The sequence below is a fragment of the Pan troglodytes genome, chromosome 21 (genome assembly GCF_028858775.2).
Source record: "Pan troglodytes isolate AG18354 chromosome 21, NHGRI_mPanTro3-v2.0_pri, whole genome shotgun sequence".
Classification (NCBI taxonomy): domain Eukaryota; kingdom Metazoa; phylum Chordata; class Mammalia; order Primates; family Hominidae; genus Pan; species Pan troglodytes.
In genome coordinates this window covers 62,914,440-62,932,002 of record NC_072419.2, presented here as the reverse complement: position 1 = coordinate 62,932,002, position 17,563 = coordinate 62,914,440, and the positions used below count along the sequence as shown (strand labels likewise).

The 17,563-nt window shown below is 51.6% G+C and overlaps 1 protein-coding gene across 1 annotated transcript; it reads right to left on the bottom strand.

Moving 5' to 3' along the window:
- Nucleotides 1–262: 262 nt before the first annotated feature.
- TFAP2C (transcription factor AP-2 gamma) lies at nt 263–10,260 on the bottom strand. Its single transcript, XM_001156107.4, has 7 exons — nt 9,953–10,260; nt 7,859–8,344; nt 7,693–7,744; nt 5,972–6,188; nt 5,269–5,387; nt 2,778–2,922; nt 263–1,807 (listed from the first exon to the last, which is right to left on the bottom strand). The coding sequence occupies exons 1-7, from the start codon at nt 9,998–10,000 to the stop codon at nt 1,522–1,524; spliced, it is 1,353 nt and encodes a 450-aa protein (XP_001156107.2). The 5' UTR covers nt 10,001–10,260; the 3' UTR covers nt 263–1,521.
- Nucleotides 10,261–17,563: the final 7,303 nt, after the last annotated feature.

Here is a 17,563-nt window from a genome sequence, read left to right as displayed (position 1 = left end):
AACACCTCCGGGGTGGGGAGGATGATTCTATCCCTCTGCAGTTGAGAGACACTGATGACAGCATAAGGCCTGGGGTAGCTGAACAGTCTCGCTAGGGAGAAAAGATGAAACTTCAGGTTCCTCCCCAACAGCACACAAAACTTGCCTGCTCAGGGCATTAACTAAGCCACAGTCAAGCCATAAATCAGCTCTGCCCTAATTCTATTCACCCAAAAGACTTTAAAACAAAAGCAAAAACAAAAACAAAAACCTATAGCCAGACTTTCAGATTCTAACAAGAATACTTTTATTATACACGTATCATACACACAACAATTGTTTGGGGAACATTTACAGGCAGAGTTCAATTCCAAATCTCCATTTCACCCACACACACTGTACTGCACACTCACCTTAGGGTTCAGCCCAACAGGAACGAGACAAAGTTATTGCTTTCTGAACAGAGTTTCAATTAAATAGAATCTTCCAAGCCAAGAACAGAGCCCAGCATCCTCTTAATTCTTAATACCCTGTATATATATGAATAAAACCTTATGATGTGTTATAGATTACCCCATCACCATTAAAAGTTAATATTAAAATTGGATCCCATGTCTCAAAAAAGTCGTAAGAAGTGCACCAGTATTTACAGACCCCATTAAATTACGCATAAATAAAATCTGTACACTCAACGCACTGTTTCTTAAAATACAGAACCTCCACGGGGACTTGGGGGTGACAAGCAGCAACAAATTGCTTCGTGCCTACCCTTTTCAAGTTTACTCGAAACATCTGAAATAAATATGCAAATAAAGCTTCAGTACCTTAAAGGAACATGTCATTTCAAAGAGTCTCCCATTTGAAGAGTTAACTTTCAAAGTTAAAAAAAAAAAAAAAAGGAGAAAAAAAATCAATCAGCAGGCTTCGTTTCTACAAGTTTCCTAAAACCAGAAGGCCCCCTTTGAACACGGGGTTTAGAGTGTGTCAGATACCACTTATTAACTAGTTGCTAAGCAGATAGAACCTTTGCCTCCTACCAGAGGACTTGATCTCCGAAGAAGCTAGATACACACTTTTCTTTTTTTCAAGGTAAATATTTAGCGGACACAAAAACCAGCCATTACCTTAACACTGAAAAAAAGGTATTGTTGATCTGTTGATCTAGAGCACATCAATTTGACATTTCAATGGCTAAGTGTGTGGGTCTGTTGGCCCAGGGAATGTATTTAAAAGATTCTAAAACTTGTAGCACCACTTTCAGAGAAGGAAAGAATGGGGTTCAAAAAAAAAAGCTTAATGAATAAAGAGCCAGTACTTGTCACCTTCTGATAATAGGTCCAAAGTTAGGAGATAGCTCAGCGCTAGAGAAACAACTAAGGAGTCCAGGGGCGGGTGATGCAGAACCAGTGAAGGCTCTTTAAATAGTAAGGTAGGTAACAAACTCTTCCCCCAGGCCAGGAGGGGTTCCCAGTCTGTGCAGTGGAGAAGGATTTTTGCAGTCCTGTTCCTTCCCTACTCTCCGAACCTTTCTTCGTCCCAATTTTATTTCCTGTGCTTCTCCATTTTCTCCAGGGTTTTGTTAGAATCAGCTGGACTCTGGTCTCCAGGGTTCATGTAGGATTTGTCTATGACAATCAGGGCTTCTTTGATGTAGTTCTGCAGGGCAGACACCGCGGCACAGATGGCCTGGCTGCCAAACCCGTGGGTAATCAGGCTGAAATGAGACAAGCAGTTCTGTATGTTCGTCTCCAAGACTGGGGCGAGCCTGCTGGTCCCATGGGGTGTCCGGTCTTGGCTGAGAAGTTCTGTGAATTCTTTACACAGTTGCCTGTGAAGACAGTCAGTTGACTCGATGAGTTCCATCTCCTTACAGGTCAAGAGCACAGAACCAACTACCCTGAGGCTGGCGCCCGGGAGGCAAGCACAACTGCTTCAAACCCGAGGAAGGAGAATTTAATACTAATAGCCAACTGCTGCGCTTAGCAACTATTCTGCGCCATGCTCTGAGTTAAGCTGTTTTAAAGCACTATCTTATTTAATCCTCACTGCAATTAGAAAAGACAACAGGATTAACTTAACCCCAGCTAACTGGCCAAGGTCACCAGGACTGGTAAAAGTAATGGAGCCTGGATTCCAACCCATGAGCTTAAGGGACAGTTTACCTTGGTACAAGTTGGTTCCAATAAACAAATCCCGTGAGGAACCGGGAGAAGGAAGCATCCCCCTGAAACTCTGACTCCTGACACAGCCTGGTTCACTGCGCTCTCTTTTACCCCATTTCCTGGCTCGACTAGTTCTGCTTCATTTACCATCATTTTCAAATCAACTTACTGTTGGTTTCTATGAGAAAACCCACAGCTGCATTAAGTCGTTTTGGAGACAGTTAATTTGCCCACAAATCCACCCTGATCTTTACATTTGAAAGACAAAAGTCTTGCTATCAGGAGGTAGAAGGCACACAATCTCTCTTTACTGGTTGTGACAAAACAAATCGGGTTTTCAACACATTTTTGTAAGATATGCAAACACAATAATGAAAGGGCAGCTCAACTACTTTGAGTTGAATAACTAAGCAGCTCAAAAGTACTCATGGCTGAGTCATGCAGTCTTCTAAATCATACAAAAAGTTAATGTATTTGACTTTGTAAAGGAAGCTCCCTTGCCATTTTCTTTTGCTCCACCCTAATTTATTTCAAGAATATTTCTTTGCTGAGCCATCGGGACTGTGGAGGGGGAATCTTCTCAACCTCAAGGTCTAGAGCATTGAGTCATCATCAAATTCAAGTTCAGATACTTACTGGGCCGCCAATAGCATGTTCTTCCTAGCTGCCATCTCATTTCGTCCTCCGAGATGAGGTCTGGTTAAATATTCTGCCACTGGTTTACTAGGAAATTCGGCTTCACAGACATAGGCAAAGTCCCTAGCCAAATGCACAGCTTCACCTAGAATAATCAGCAACAGCTTTTAGGATGGCTGTGGTCACTGAGGCCAAACTGCTCTTTTCCTCTCTCTTTTTTTTTTTTTTTGACACGGAGTCTCGCTCTGTTGCCCAGGCTGGAGTGCAGTGGCCCGATCTCTGCTCACTGCAACCTCCACCTCCGGAATTCAAGCAATTCTCATGCCTCAGCCCCTGAATAGCTGGGATTACAGACATGCACCACCATACCCAGCTAATTTTTGTATTTTTAGTAGATACAGGGTTTTGCCACATTGGCCAGCTGGTCTTGAGCTCCTGGTCTCAACCAATGGCTCATGCCAGGGATTACAGACATGAGCCACAGCACCCAGCCCCCATTTTCTCTCTTTCTAGTAGTATTCATTGTCTACCAGTCACACGTTGCATGCAAGAATGAAATCATATACAGGGCAGACAACTCGGCTGGTAGGTAGAACTTTCTAGGGATTCTCAGTAGGTCCTCCACCCCAGGAATAGAGGGTGGAGATCACACAATGTGAGCAGAAAAGACCCTGAAACTTCTAACTGCACAGTCAAGTCAGCCCTCTGTATCCGCGGGTTCAGAATCTGTATTCATCCAAACTCAGATTGAAAAGATTCAGGGGGGAAATAATGAATGGTTGTGTCTGTACTGAACATACACAGACTTTTGCCATTATTCCCTGAGCAATACAATGTAACAACTATTTACATAGCATTTACATAGTATTACGTATTATAAGTAAGTGATGCAGAGATGATTTAAACTATACGGAAGGATGTGTGTAGGTTATATACAAATATAACATTTTGAACATCTTCAGGTTTTGGTATGGGACCTAGAACCAGTGCCCCATGGATACTGAGATGAGTAAACTTGAAAAATGTTTACCAGTCCTCTGCTCAACAGATAATCAAACATACCCATGTTTTCTCTTTATATTAAGTAGTATCATTTTGGGGAAATAGGAAAATTTAAGGGCTATAAACATGTTTGACAAAAGCAAAGTAGTCACTTCTCTATAAAATGGTGACAACATCTGACAGCTTACTTTTTTTTTTTAATAGTGCCTTTTTACTGAAGGGGCAGATCTCTAGAATGTTTCTTTTAAAAAAGATGGGAGGGATGTGTTTTCTAAAAACCAACTTGGAGCACCCTTTTCCCTGTCCGAGTCAGTGGAAGAGCTCAGGGAGGCAACCAAGAGAGTTTCTCCCACCAGAGAGGTACCTTCCCTGGCTCCAGGGTGCAGGACTGGTGAGCTCTGCAAAAACCCAGATGGTGGAGGGGCCCCCTGGGTTGACTGAAGCAGCCTTGGAGAGCCATTGTTCTGGAGCACACTTTCTTATTCAATCACCCTGCCTGGCTAGCAAGAAACCCCAGCAGAACCGCCGATTCTACAGGCAGGACAGCTGTTCTCAGACAGGCAGCTCCTTTCTCCTTGCCCTGACCTCCAAAGGCACTCGTAAAAGGTAAAGCAGGGACTCTGCCAAGTCTCTTTGAGCACCACGTCACGCCATCAGAGCAAGGAAAGAAAGTCTTCAAAAGAGGGTACTGCCATGGGGAGCCTTGGCTCCTTGGCTTCCCCTGCCCATAGTGAGAGCCCTAAGCCTCTCTCAGCGTCCAACTCTTCCTGGGAGCAGTAACAACATGCTTTGTTTTGTTTTTAAAAAATTATTTTACTTTCCCTTCAGCTCCTTTTAAAGGTTGTGTTGCATTCTTGGCTACTGTCCAGGTTGGGGTAAAGGGGCCCCCCATTCAAGAAACTGAAATGCTATGTCCTACTATCTTAGCACTGGCGAGAGGAACTTGTGCGTGGGCCAGGGGTTCGATTAGTTTTTTTCTTTGGATGGGAGGGAAGAATAGAATTGTGAATCGGGCCAGTCGTATTGCATACAAGAGGTTCTCTTCACTGACCACAATCCCCAGCTACAAAATAACCCACAGCTACAAAAAACAGAAGCAGTACTTCTGCTCACCAGTAAGTAACCAGCTTTTATTCAAGGTGTCCCAAATGATCAGCTGTTATCTTTCAAAAAAAACTGGTTCATTTAACAGGAAATACCGACACCCCTAGAGTGTGATTTCTTAGGTTAGGAAAACCAGTTTCTTTCCAACATTGATTCTCTGGGGAATACAGAAGAGCCTAACCTGAGCAACCAGATACTTAAATGTTAACTTATTCGATAAAATTAACTGTGATTCATTCCAATAAACTTACAGAACAATTCCAATTGCTTTCATCTCTACTTGCAACCAAGTTTTAAGAGTTGTTTTCCAGTTTTTCTGCAAGAAGTGTTAAAGACACAGGCACAGATTAAAAACACCACGAACCAAAAACAAAACCCCACTGACCTTCTACTAAGGATGTCAGGAGAGTCACATGAGCGGCTTTCCGCCTCCCAGCCGGAAGATTCAACCCAATCTTGTCTAACTTCTCCCGCAAGGACCGGCCTCCATTTTTCGATTTGGCTCTAAGAAAAAGAAAAATTGACTCTGGCTACTCTCAAAAACAAACACACACACACACACACACACACTTCAAAAATTCTAAACTCCTAAAGTGCTGCTGTCAAAGCTGAAATCCATCAAAGGCTATCTACATCACGTGACCCATAATGAAAAGTGATAGCAGGGTCCTCTTTTAGTTAGTCCCCGTAAGATACAAAATCAATCTTTCCTAGCATCCAACTCTGCATCACGGAATATTTCTAATTGTATGGGAGCAGATGAATTTTCACTTGTGAAACTACAACAGCCCCACAAAAACTCCCTGGGGAACAAACCCAGGGTGCTCCCCCCACCTCCCCTGAATACAGATGCTATCACTTCATACATGGGATCAAATTCTAACCAAGTGAGAATTTGTGAGCGTCGTTTTAGCATTTCCTCCCACATTTGGCACTTTCTAAAGGAGAAGAAATGTACTAAAACTCTAACCCGATTAGAATTCAGTGTTAGGCATAAAGTCACATAAATGTTAAAAATACCTCCTGGGCCTCTGATACACCCACCTTCAACTACCCGACCACTATGCCTAGAATTGTGCCCCAAGTACCTTCTGAGAACACCTCCCAGTAACGAGGCATTTAAGCATTCAGGTGGGGACAGTCGCCTCTGTACTTCAGCCACTGTCACTTTGTATTTAGACGTAGAGCTGAGGAGCGACAATCTTCCAGGGACCGAGCAGAAGACCTCAGTGGGGTTCATTACGGCCCCCACCAGCTCCTTCTGACAGGGGAGGTTCAGAGGGTTCTTGGTCATGGAAATGGGACCTGTGAATGAAGGTCAGAGCTGGCAGTCACAAGAGCTCTCTCTGAGCAAAAGAGACCTTTTCAAAACCACTAACCAAAGCTGAAAGTGATCTTTAGACAAGCATCGTTGCACACCCCACGATCAACTGCAGGCTGACTTTATTTAAAAAAATAATAATAATAAGACTCTCACTCTGTGGCCCAGGCTGGAGTGCAGTGGTGTGATCTCTGCTCACTGCAGCCTCAGCCTGCGGGCTCAAGTGATTCTCCAGCAGGTGCCCACCCCTACATCCAGCTAATTTTTTGTATTTTTAGTAGAGATGGAGTTTCACCATGTTAGCCAGGCTGGTCTCAAACTCCTGACCTCAAGTGATCTGCCCACCTTGGCCTCCCAAAGTGCTGGGATTAGAGGTGTCAGCCACTGCACCTGGCCATGGCTGACTTTTTTAAAAAGCCCCCTACTTCAGAGACAAATCTAATCTGAAATTCACAAGTTAACACCTTGGGAAGTTAATTAGTGAAGATCCAAAGCTTGGAGGGTTTCTTTTTTTTTTTTTTTTTCCTAGCAGCTGCTGAAAACTATTTAATTAGAACATTTGTTTTCAGAAGACTGCTTCAATACTAAATAAACGGTGAGTTTTTTCCCCACTCAAGAACAACCAAAATCATAGGACACATTAAGATTCTTTCCAAAATTTTTCAGTGCAGTTGGTCACAGTAAATTTAATCATCCAAACTAATACGTTCTAAGTTTACTGAAAATTTGTAGTCTTTTCTGAGTTTTTCTTTAAAATCCATTTTTCCTCCATCCTCAATCCATTTAAGCAGTTCAAGTAACAGACTGAAACTACCTTCAATTTAGGCCTACTCTATTTCCCAAAACAGTCAAAATGGTAACCCTGGTAATCCTGTCAGTTAAGTAACTTAATTTCATAAACCACTCACTCACCAAGTAATCCAATTTGCCAAATCCCCTCCTCCCCATCCTGCAAAACTCTCCCTCTGACAGATCATTCCAAGCTCTGTTCCTTTTAGAGGTAATTCATTTGGTAGGCCAAATTGCTTCAAAACTTTTCTTGCAGGTCAGAATTAAGGAGGTTTTCCATACACGTGTTTGAAATCAAAAATAAAATCACAACTTATTCAACAATTAAAATTGTTACAGAACCAACCACTCAACGAAGGTGTGCCTGTGACTTTTTTCTTGTTGTTTTTCAAGTTAAATCAGTGTTCACTCGCTCTGGAAGAGTTTCTCTCACATTGTGAAACACCCACTGGAATTCAAGGACATTTTTCCAAGAAAAAAAACTAGGCAGTAACAACTCTGGAGATGAAGAGACAGCTCCTAGGAGGTCGGAGGGAAATCCCCTTCTGTCACTCCTAAAATCTAGCTTCCATGAATCCCTTTCAGTCCCTTCTACCACAAATGTCCCACGCTGGCCACCAAATACCCCCAACCTTGCCAGTCAACTTCACAAGCCCAGATCGTGTGACCAGAGGAAGACGATGCCACCTTGCTATTTACCTTTGCGAATGACTGTCTGATCGTGCAGCAACAGGTGCTGGTCGTCGACATTCTGGGGGAGAGAGGACAAAATTCTCTTAAGTTCGGGGGAGCCTAGAGGAGTGCGGGGTGGGGGCAGAAGGCCGTAGGGCGAACAGGTCCGGGCAGGAGCCGCAGCGCCGCTCACCTGCACCTCGTCCATCTGGTGAGGCATGTCGTGGAGCCCCAGGTTCTCGGCCAGGCCCGCGGCATCCAGGGCGTGTGCGTGGGGCAGCAGCAGGTCGGAGCGGCGGTAGGCATCCCTGCGGGCGCTCACCGCGCCCGCCTCCAGCCCGGAGAGGTGGGGCAGCAGGCCGGCCGGGCGCCCGTGGTGCGAGGGCAGCCCCGCTCCCTCCTGGCTCTGGCGGCCGGGCCAGGCCTGCTGCTGGCTGCCTGTGGGCGCCGGCTGGTGCAGGGGGTTGATGGCGGCGGCGTACGCTTCCCCCAGATGCGAGTAGGGGTCGGCCGACTGGGAGTAGGCCAGCTGCTGGTAGGGAGGGGGAAAGTAGGGTGGCGGCTGATATTCGGCGACTCCAGTGTGGGAGAGGGGTGGCGCGGGGCTGTAGAGGTGCTGCCCGGCGGAGGAGAGGTGGGGGACTCGCGGATTCCCATTGCTGCTCCCGTCGTGGCGATCCTGGAGGAAAAAAAAAAACAGGAGACCCCGTTAGTGCGAAACCCCGCTACTGCGAACTGGCCGGCATCGCCGGGCTACGCGGAGGGCCCCAGGGGACCAACCCCACCCGGCCCGGCGGGGCTTGCCCAGGGTCGGAAGGTACCCGGGGGCAATGCGCCCCGAGGATTTCGTTGTAAGCAAAGAGTGCGGGGAGGGAGGAGAGTCTGGTGAAAGACCTGGGGGAACGAGTTCTCAAAGCCCGGCAGCGAAGGTCTAGGCGCTGCTCCCAAGCCCGAGGCGCTTGGAGGCGCCAAGTCCGAACCCTGGGTCTTGGGCCAGAAAAGCCCGGGGCCGGAGCCCGGGGCGAAGGAGCCAGAGCCCGGGGCGAAGGAGCCGGACGCCCGGTGCAGAGCGATCTCGTGGAGCCCGCCCATGACGCAGGGACTGCTGGAGGTGGCAGCGCGGCAGGCGCGGATAGAGTGCGCGGCGCGGGAAATGCGCACCTCCCCCGCCCCCGGGACCCTCCCTTCCACGCCCTCGGGACAAAGACCTCCAAGCGGGCGGCGCTCGCAAAGCAGGGCCCGCCACCCTGCGCCGCCCTGGGGAGTGAAGAGGGAGGGCGCGCACAGGGCGGCCCTCCCTGCTGGCCGGGCCCAGCCGAGGGGAGTAGTAAGTGGGGGCGCCCTGCACTGCCAAGGGCAGTGTTCTCGCACGTCGGGGCGCAGAGGGGGCATGAAGGACCCTGGAAATTGGACAGCCTTGCCCGCGCACGTTCCCTCGCCCCTGGGCGGCCCGACTTAGTTTCTAAAGGATGCGTCCCCATCTGCCCAGGGGTCTCGGGGCGCCGGGAACCTGGAGGAACATGGCGCTGTCGCCTCCTGGCGGAAGCGCCCGGGCCTGCGGGCAGGGGCAGCCCTCCAGGGCCCGGAGGCGCAGTGAACTCCCGCGAGTCCGTGGCCCGAGCTCCGCGCTCCCGGCGCTCCGGAGCTCGCCTAGCGCTGCCTGCGTCTTCTTCCTCTTCCCGCTCGCCGCCTCCTTCCCTCCCACTCTCCGAAACTCTAGCTCAACCTGTCCGACAGGCTGGAGCACTCGCGAGCGCTTACGGCCCCATCTGGCCTCGGGCACCCCCCCCCCAACTCCCCAGCCCCCACTTCTTTTGAAAGCCAAACTTCGGTTGTTTTCGTGCTTCCCCGAGGAGGTAGCGGGGCAGGTGACAAGCCGGCCTTGGAGGAGTGTCCGCCAAGGTGTCGCTAGCAGGTAGCCTCATCTGACCCCTTTGGACGGAGACTTCGTGCGTAAAAGCCACGTCTGAGGGTTGCAGACGGGGCACTTTTCCGAGAAAACGGGAAGCAGGGCTGTTTGCCGCTTAGGAAAGCGCCCGGTAAGCTGTGTGGGTGGGATTTGCCATTCTCTTTCCAGGCCTCGTTCCCGAGGGGAGGCTATTTAGGAAAAGGCCCTATACAGGAAAGGGGCCCCGCAGAAATGGACTAAGGGGTGTCCGGAGAAGTGGATCCCGTCCCACCGAGAGGCCAGGGCTCCTCTGCCCTCGTCCCCGACCTCGGTCCAGTGGCCCCTGCCTCCCGGACTGTCCTCGGCGGGGCGGGGCTGCACCCCGGAGCCCCAGCTCACCTCGCAGTCCTCTTCGTACTTGACATTATCGGTTATTTTCCACAACATGGCGTCCGGCGTCCCCCAAAACAGTCGCCAGTTAAATCCAGGATCCCCCCAGCCCCCAAGCGGTAAATCCAAAATCGGGGTCACGGTGACCAGGCGTCTGCCGCCGCCCCCGCCGCGCGCGGGCCTTGCTGTCCGGGTCACTGGACGCGCATCGGCGGCTCTGCGAGCGTAGATGCTGCCGCCGCGAGTGTCAAGACCGCTGCCGCGGACAGGGAAAGCCGCGCCCGAACTGTGTGTCCTGGCGATAGCCGGGGGACCCGAGCGCCTTAATGAGAAGGAAATTATCATAACTCCTCCCCGGGGGCCGGCGCGGAGGCCCAGGCGCCGGGCGGGGCGGCCCCCAGCCAGTCCCAGCCTAGCTCCGCCCCGCACCCGGGCCTGGCGCAGCGCCGAGCCCCACGCTGTGAGGGACGAAGAGCGGAGTCAGTGGGCGGTGCCTCGTTGACAGCCGAAGACCTTCGAGGCCTGGGTCCCCCGACGCGCCTTCCTTCTGTCACCTCCACCGTAAACACACCTGAGATTGGCAGAGCTGGGGGAAGGGATCCAAATACCGAAACCCACCCCTATTTCGCCTAAACGACCTTCACTCATTCCTCCAAAAGACGGATGTCACCTGGAGTTAAGAAACCGCGCATTTGGGGAGCGACTCAACCACCGGGGTCTCCTCATCTCCTAAAAACACATCCCATCCCACCTACACCCCACTGAGGCTTAAGGTCTGAGCTGGGATCATGCAGCTGGAGCCCCAGTGCGCCAGAGACGCCCAGTTCCCTCCGTGGGCACAGCGCGGTCCCGGCCCCCGGCCGGGAGGAGAGAGGAAGGGACTCCTGGGGAGTCTGCCCCAAGGGCCGCAGAGGCAGCAGACGGTCCTACCCGCCCAGGAGTTGCGGACAGCGGCGTCTCGCCGCTGTCGCCCGAAGTGGCATCTCCCGCGGCTGGCTGAGGCCAGGGGGAACCCGCGCGCACTGGACCAGCCCAGCGGCCCGGCCCTGCCCTGCCCTGCGGAACGCCGGCTCTGCAGCTGCCTCTGGCGGGCCGGTCACTCAGAAGCCTCTACTCGCCCTGGGAAAGAAGCGCCGGGTGGGAATAAAACCCGAGCGCCACGGGTAAGGTGAGGGTGAGGAGGTGCAAGAAGTGGGGAGAGAGCGTGCAGAGAGCTCTCGACTGGAGAGGTAGACACCCAGGTCCCACATGTTTAGACAGAAAACGAAACTTCCTTCCACACAAACACTGCTTCCCTCTCCCCTTCGGTACTTGCCACCCAAACTTGAAAGCAAAGTGCAATACTAATTTTTAAAATTTAAACTAACGAAATTCTTTGGCCCAGTTATTATGCAGCAATTGACTTTCATTGTAAGGGGAACATCGCTAATTCTCATTGCGTATTCGCCCCAACTGGCTCCCTGGGCTGGATTTAAACATTCTGTGGGGATTAGAGGAGAAGACTATTTCTATTTGATACTGAATACGATTTTGCAATAATCAATGCCTATCAGTACGGTGTCCGCACCTGGAGTAGGCAGGACTCTCCCATCCATAGAATGGCGGCATCCACTGCCTCGCTGTTCCTTCTCGGGTTCGTTTGAACTTTAGCATTTATTTAGACCCAGGTGGGCCTAAAAGAAAATAATAATAATAGGCGTCCTCCAAGGGAAACTTTCCCCCGGCCTTAGCAGCCAAATCCCAGGTGATTTTCCGGCCGGACGCGAGAACAAAATCTGGAAGTTGAAACCACTGAGACTTTTCGGCCAAGCATATCTGCAGGGCTTTGCACTAAGGAGAACAGTGCATAAAAAGACACACAGGACCCTGACACTTCGGTCCCAAAACAGGCTTCTGGGGGTAAAATAAGTTACCGCAGAAGCAGCGCTCCTGGTATTAGCGGCGGGGGAGGGGGACACCTGCCAGAAGCAGAAGTTAGACCCAGGCCCGCAGGCACTCCAGAGCACAGGTCCAGGAAGATGGGTCCTAGACTCGCCAGAGGTGCGGCGCCTCCTTCGGGCGCCTGGGACTCCCTGACGGGTGCCGCTGGGCTGTCCGACATTCTGGGCCTTCTAGCCCTCGGTTTTATTCTCCGACCCGGCCTGAGGTGCAGCTTGAACAAGCTGTCTCGTCTGTGCTGGCAAGTTTACCTCCTGCACGCTGGGGCCCGGAATGGGCAAGAAGGTGCTCATCCCCCATCCCAGGCCCTGGCTCTCCTTTCCCACAGCAACACTAGCCAAAGCTGCCCGGAGGAACGGATATGCCTCCCCGCCTGGGAGCGTCTACGCAGGAGGCGAAGGGAGCCGATGGGCACTGAGGGCTCGCGCAGCACCGTGCCGTGGGCCCAAAGGACCCAGAGGATCCGGAACCGCTTGGCAAAGGCCATTCATTCCCAAGGAGCTTCCCTGGACCCCGGCGCTGCCCCCTTTCCAATGGGTAAGCGTTCGAACTGGAGCGCAACCTCCGCGCCCTCTGTACGGAAGGCAGCTAGAACAAATCCTCTGTCTTCTCGGCACGGGAGACCCTTCCCGAATACGCACATTCTCGGCTTCTGGGCCGGCACCCAGGCACGTGCGCGCCCTTGTGAGGAAGCCTCAACCCTTCCTTGACTTCAACTTTTCTGCTCAGCAGAGAGCCGGGAACCGAAGGCTCCAGCATCCAAGACAGCCTCCCTCCAACGTCCCCGCCCCTTGCCCACGTGAAGACGCGGACTGCGTGGCCGCGCTCAAGACAGCCGGCGCCGGCAGAAGGGGACCCCTCTGGAACCCCGGAGGCCTCGCAGCCGCCTGGAGAAGAGGATGGAAGGTTGTCGGGGGTTCCCCTCTACCGCCCCCTAGGGAGCCTCAACTCACTCACTCCCTGGAAGCCCTGGACCCACGCCCCTATGAAACCGCAAACCAGGCCTCTGCAACAACGGGAGCGCCCCAACAGCGCGCCACTTCCAAAGAGGCGCGAGGTGGTGCCTTTGGAAACAGGGCTCCCGGCCCCAGGCCTGAGTCATCCGCCACCCCTGCCCCCACCCCAGACGGAAGAAGGCGGCCAGGCGGGTAGAGCAAGATTCGGGCAGATCTGCGACTCCTCTTCCCGCCCCAGGGAGGGGACTCCCGAGCAGAAGATGGAGGCCCCCGAGCGCTTTCGCAGACTCCGCGCCACGCGCCACGCGCCGGACGTTTGTCCCGCCTCTCGGGACAACGTGAGCGCCGGTAGGGACCTCAGTAAGTGGCAGACCCGCCAGGATCAAGCAGGGTGGAAAGGCCAGGGCCTGCGGCAAACCCAGGAGGAGGGGGCATTCACGCCCGCCACCCTCCCTTCGCGGCACTGGCACCCACTGGACCGACACTGGCGTCAAAGGGCACCCTGAACTATCTATGTCCAGTAAGGGCACGCCCTGGGGCACCACAGACATCAAGTCACAGCCACTCCAAAATAATTACAAAAATGATTATCGTAAATAACAGATTGCTTTAATAGGGCGCGAAGCGGCCGCCGCATACAGACGCCTCTGGTCTCAGTCCCACCAGATTCAGTTCACTGCTCGCTTCTTTGCGCTCCGCGTCAGGCCGCATGCTCTTCGTTTAGAACCTTTTGAGCCTTAACTCTTCCTCGCAAACAACTCCTTTTTTCAAACAGGCAAAGTGAGGCGAGGAGCTGAGGGGCTCACAGGTTCCCAGGCTTCCGAGGAGGGCCCGGGTCCACGTCAGTCCCGGCCCGCCAAACGAGACTTCGTGGGCACAGTCTCTAACCTGACAACCACCTGTCCCATTTCACAGCAGGCAAAAGTGAATTCTTAGTCGCCCAACTACCTGAAAGCCACGAAGGTGCCTAGGGTTGAAGGCCACTTTCCTAGCGGTTCTACTAGGGAGCCCGTTAGAGACATGCCTGACTCTCCCCCTGCCCTGCCCCGGGGGGACCCCCGCCCGCCGGAGGCCTCACACGCTTGGCCGTGGGATGGTAGACTCCTGTCACCTCTCCACTAACATCCCGGAGCCCATCCGTACGCACCCTAACCGCTCGGAGCGCAGGCCCGAGGACTAAGGCGGTAGCCTCGTGTCCCCTGAGGCCTTCTCCGCTCCGTGTCCTGGGTCGCCATACACTTCCAGGCTAAGCCCGGCGGCTTTAACTCAGAACTTGGTCGCCTCCAGGCGTGGAGCAGGCCACTGTTGCCAGACGCTGCGCGGACCCGTCTTCCTGCGCCAGTACTGGGCGACAGGCAGCCCGGGCAGCACCCAGGAGCCACCCTGCACGGCCCCAGGCGCCCGTCCCACCCAGCGCCACCCCTCGCCCTTCGCAGCGAGTCCTCCCGCAGCCTCTCCTCTCTGCTAGCCCCCGGGGTCGCATCTGCCCTCCACACAGACACCTCTTTTCTCACCCGTAGGAACTGGAAGCTCATGGTGCCAGCTCTCCAACCCTCTGTGAGTTGAGGAGTTTAAGAGTAGGAGAGACGTAGAAAAAGAGTTCCCCGAGGGCCGAGTCGTGTGCGGTAAACACACGCTTCCAGCGTTTATTTAATTAACGGGAGGGGGAGGGGAAGGGGGGAAATTCACAGCCAAAACGAGCTATCGCGATTGGAAGACTGGCAGGAAAGGTCCTGGTTACTCCTCCCCTGCCCTCCTCCCATTGGAAACTATAAACTCTGCATTTGAAAAGGGTATACCCTAGGGTTTTAAATTATCTTTGCATATGTATATGACAAGCGGTACGTAGGACTCCTTCAGTCAGAAATTATTTTAAATGTAGCCTACCTCTTACTGGCAAGGGATTTTTTTTTAGTTGGTTAGTTTCTAAGACCAAAAGTATTAACATTTCTGGGAATTCTCAGCCTTCATGTCACATCACAGGTTTCCGGGTTCAGCTGAAATTGAACCAGGGGTAGTGAATTCTTGGGGTAGGGGAAGAAAGGGAGTGGGGTTTGGGGTCTTCCTTAAGTGCCAGAGAGATTGGTTTGCACATTACATGCTAATTTGCCTTAAAGAAAGGGGCAAAGTACATGGAAGGAAGGAAGGAAGGAAGGAAGGAAGGAAGGAAGGAAGGAAGGAAGGAAGGAAGGTACGCAGGCAAGCAAAAACTAAGAGCCCAGTAAAATAGAATAAGAAGACTGTAAACACAGAAATAAATGCTGATGGTTGACTCTACCATCAGTTTAAACATCCCAGGACCCACTGTGATCACCCAGGCCAGGCAGGAGAAATCAGACTTGTACAGAAGCTGCTTCTCATCATCTGAGTTCTTGCTGGTTTTCACACAAAACCTGCCCAGGCAACCCAAACAGCTTCCTTCCAAGAGAGGTGAGTTGAAAACTTATCCAAGATTGCTCTACATATGCCTTAGAAGAAATAAAAAAGCAGCAGCAGGCAAGCAGAGTTCCACCCACCTGCTGGTAACCTCTCCCAGAGTTTCCCAGTGCCCCAGTAGCCTTCAAAGGCAGTGTTTTGTTTTATTTTATTTTATTTTTCTTTTATTTATTTATTTTTTTTTGAGATGGAGTCTCGCTCTTGTTGCCCAGGATGGAGTGCAATGGCGCGATCTTGGCTCACCGTAACCTCCGCCTCCTGGGTTCAAGCGATTTTCCTGCCTCAGCCTCCAGAGTAACTGGGATTATAGGCATGCACCACCACACCCGAGCCCGGCTAATTTTTGTATTTTTACTAGAGATGAGGGTTCTCCGTGTTGGTCAGGCTGGTCTTGAACTCCCGACCTCAGGTGATCTGCCTGCCTCGGCCTCCCAAAGTGCTGGGATTACAGGCGTGAGCCACCGCGCCCGGCAAAGGCAATGTTTTAAATGCACAAAGAGGCTGGGCGTGTGACTCACGCCTGTAATCCTAACACTTTGGGAGGCCGAGGCAGGCGGATTACCTGAGGTCGGGAGTTCAAGACCAGCCTGGCCAACATGGTGAAATGTCTCTACTGTCTCTACTAAAAATATAAAAATTAGCCGAGTGCCGTGGCGCGCACCTGTAATTCCAGCTACTCTGCAGTGGCACGTGCCTGTAATCCCAGCTACTCGGGAAGCTGAGGCAGGAGAATCGCTTGAACCCAGGAGGCAGAGTTTGCAGTGAGCCAAGATCATCCCATTGCACTCCAGCCTGGGCGACAGAGCTAGACTCGGTCTCAAAAAAAAAGAATGGAATGTGCATTTTTACGGTGCACAAAACAAAAAGTGACTTCAGCACAGCGACACTTTCATGGAAAAGGGTTTAAACATTCATCCCTGGCTACTTCTTGGGCCAAAAAATAGGCAGAATACAAAAATGCAGGGAAAATAAGTCTTCATTGGAGGCCTGACTAGGATTTTGATCACTAATAGTCTAAGAGCGACACATGCCATTCTGTATGTCCCTGCTACAGGAGTAACTGAAAGGTACACCCAGGCAGGAGGATGGGGTGGGGGGAGGGGAGGTGTAGAGAGAAAGCCAACTTTTTACTTATTTACAGTTGGGTTTTGGTTTTTGTTTTTTCTTATTGCGGGGGTTGCAATTAATATATCCTGTTATAATTATTTCTCAAAATAAGCACAATGATCACTGTTAACATCCTGATTTTATTTAAAAATTTAATCCAGAAAGGAAGATTTTTATTGTTGTTGTAGTTACATGTGATACAATCACAGCAGCAGCAATAAAGAAACATGTAACACAGCGGGCCGGGTGCGGTGGCTCACGCCTGTAATCCCAGCACTTTCAGAGGCCAAGGTGGGTGGATCACGAGGTCAGGAGATCGAGACCATCCTGGCTAACACGGCGAAACCCTGTCTCTACTAAAAATACAAAAAAATTAGCCGGTTGTGGTGGTGGGTGCCTGTGGTCCCAGCTACTCGGGAGGCTGAGGCAGGAGAATGGCATGAACCCAGGAGGCAGAGCTTGCAGTGAGCCGCGATGGCGACACTGCACTCCAGCCTGGGTGACAGAGCGAGACCCCGTCTCAAAAAAAAAAAGAAAAAAAAAAACATGTAACACAGTATCAACTTTTTTTTTTTTTCTTTTTTGAGACAGAGTCTCAGTCTGTTACCCAGGCTGGAGTGCAGTGGTGCCATCTCAGCTCACTGCAATCTCCGCCTCCTGGGTTCACGCAATTCTCCACCCTCAGCCTCCTGAGTAGCTGGGACTATAGGAGCCCGCCACCACAACCGGCTAATTTTTGTATTGTTAGTAGAGATGGGGTTTCACCATGTTGGCCAGGCTAGTCTCAAACTCCTGACCTCAAAGTGATTCACCCACCTCGGCTTCCCAAAGTGCTGGGATTACAGGCGTGAGCCACTGCTCCTGGCCAATATCTACTTTTACAATTTAAAAAACCAAAGGATGCCATAACCATTGTTAATGCCCAAATATATTACCTGTCTTCAGAAACTGGAGCACCTTTTCCTGTCACAATACATGAGGATGAAAAATTGGCACTTCGACAAGGTTCCAACCTCCCCAGGGTCCCTTTCCTCGAGATAACACCCACTGGAAGGGTCTGCAAGGAAGCTGGAGCAACACCTTTTTGGGACAGTTCTTTCTCCTTTGTCCACTTTTTAAACTCCCATGAGCCAGACTGCGGTATCTTAACTTTCTCTCCCTCATCTTCCTCACGTGGCACACA

Excerpts from the sequence above, each read along its gene's own strand:
- TFAP2C (XM_001156107.4), bottom strand. The coding sequence starts at position 10,000 with ATGTTGTGGAAAATAACCGATAATGTCAAGTACGAAGAGGACTGCGAG. Across the intron at positions 7,745-7,858 it reads ACCAGATGGACGAGGTGCAG|AATGTCGACGACCAGCACCT; the intron begins GTGAGCGGCGCT and ends TCTCTCCCCCAG. Across the intron at positions 2,923-5,268 it reads CCTGACATCCTTAGTAGAAG|GTGAAGCTGTGCATTTGGCT; the intron begins GTCAGTGGGGTT and ends TGATTATTCTAG.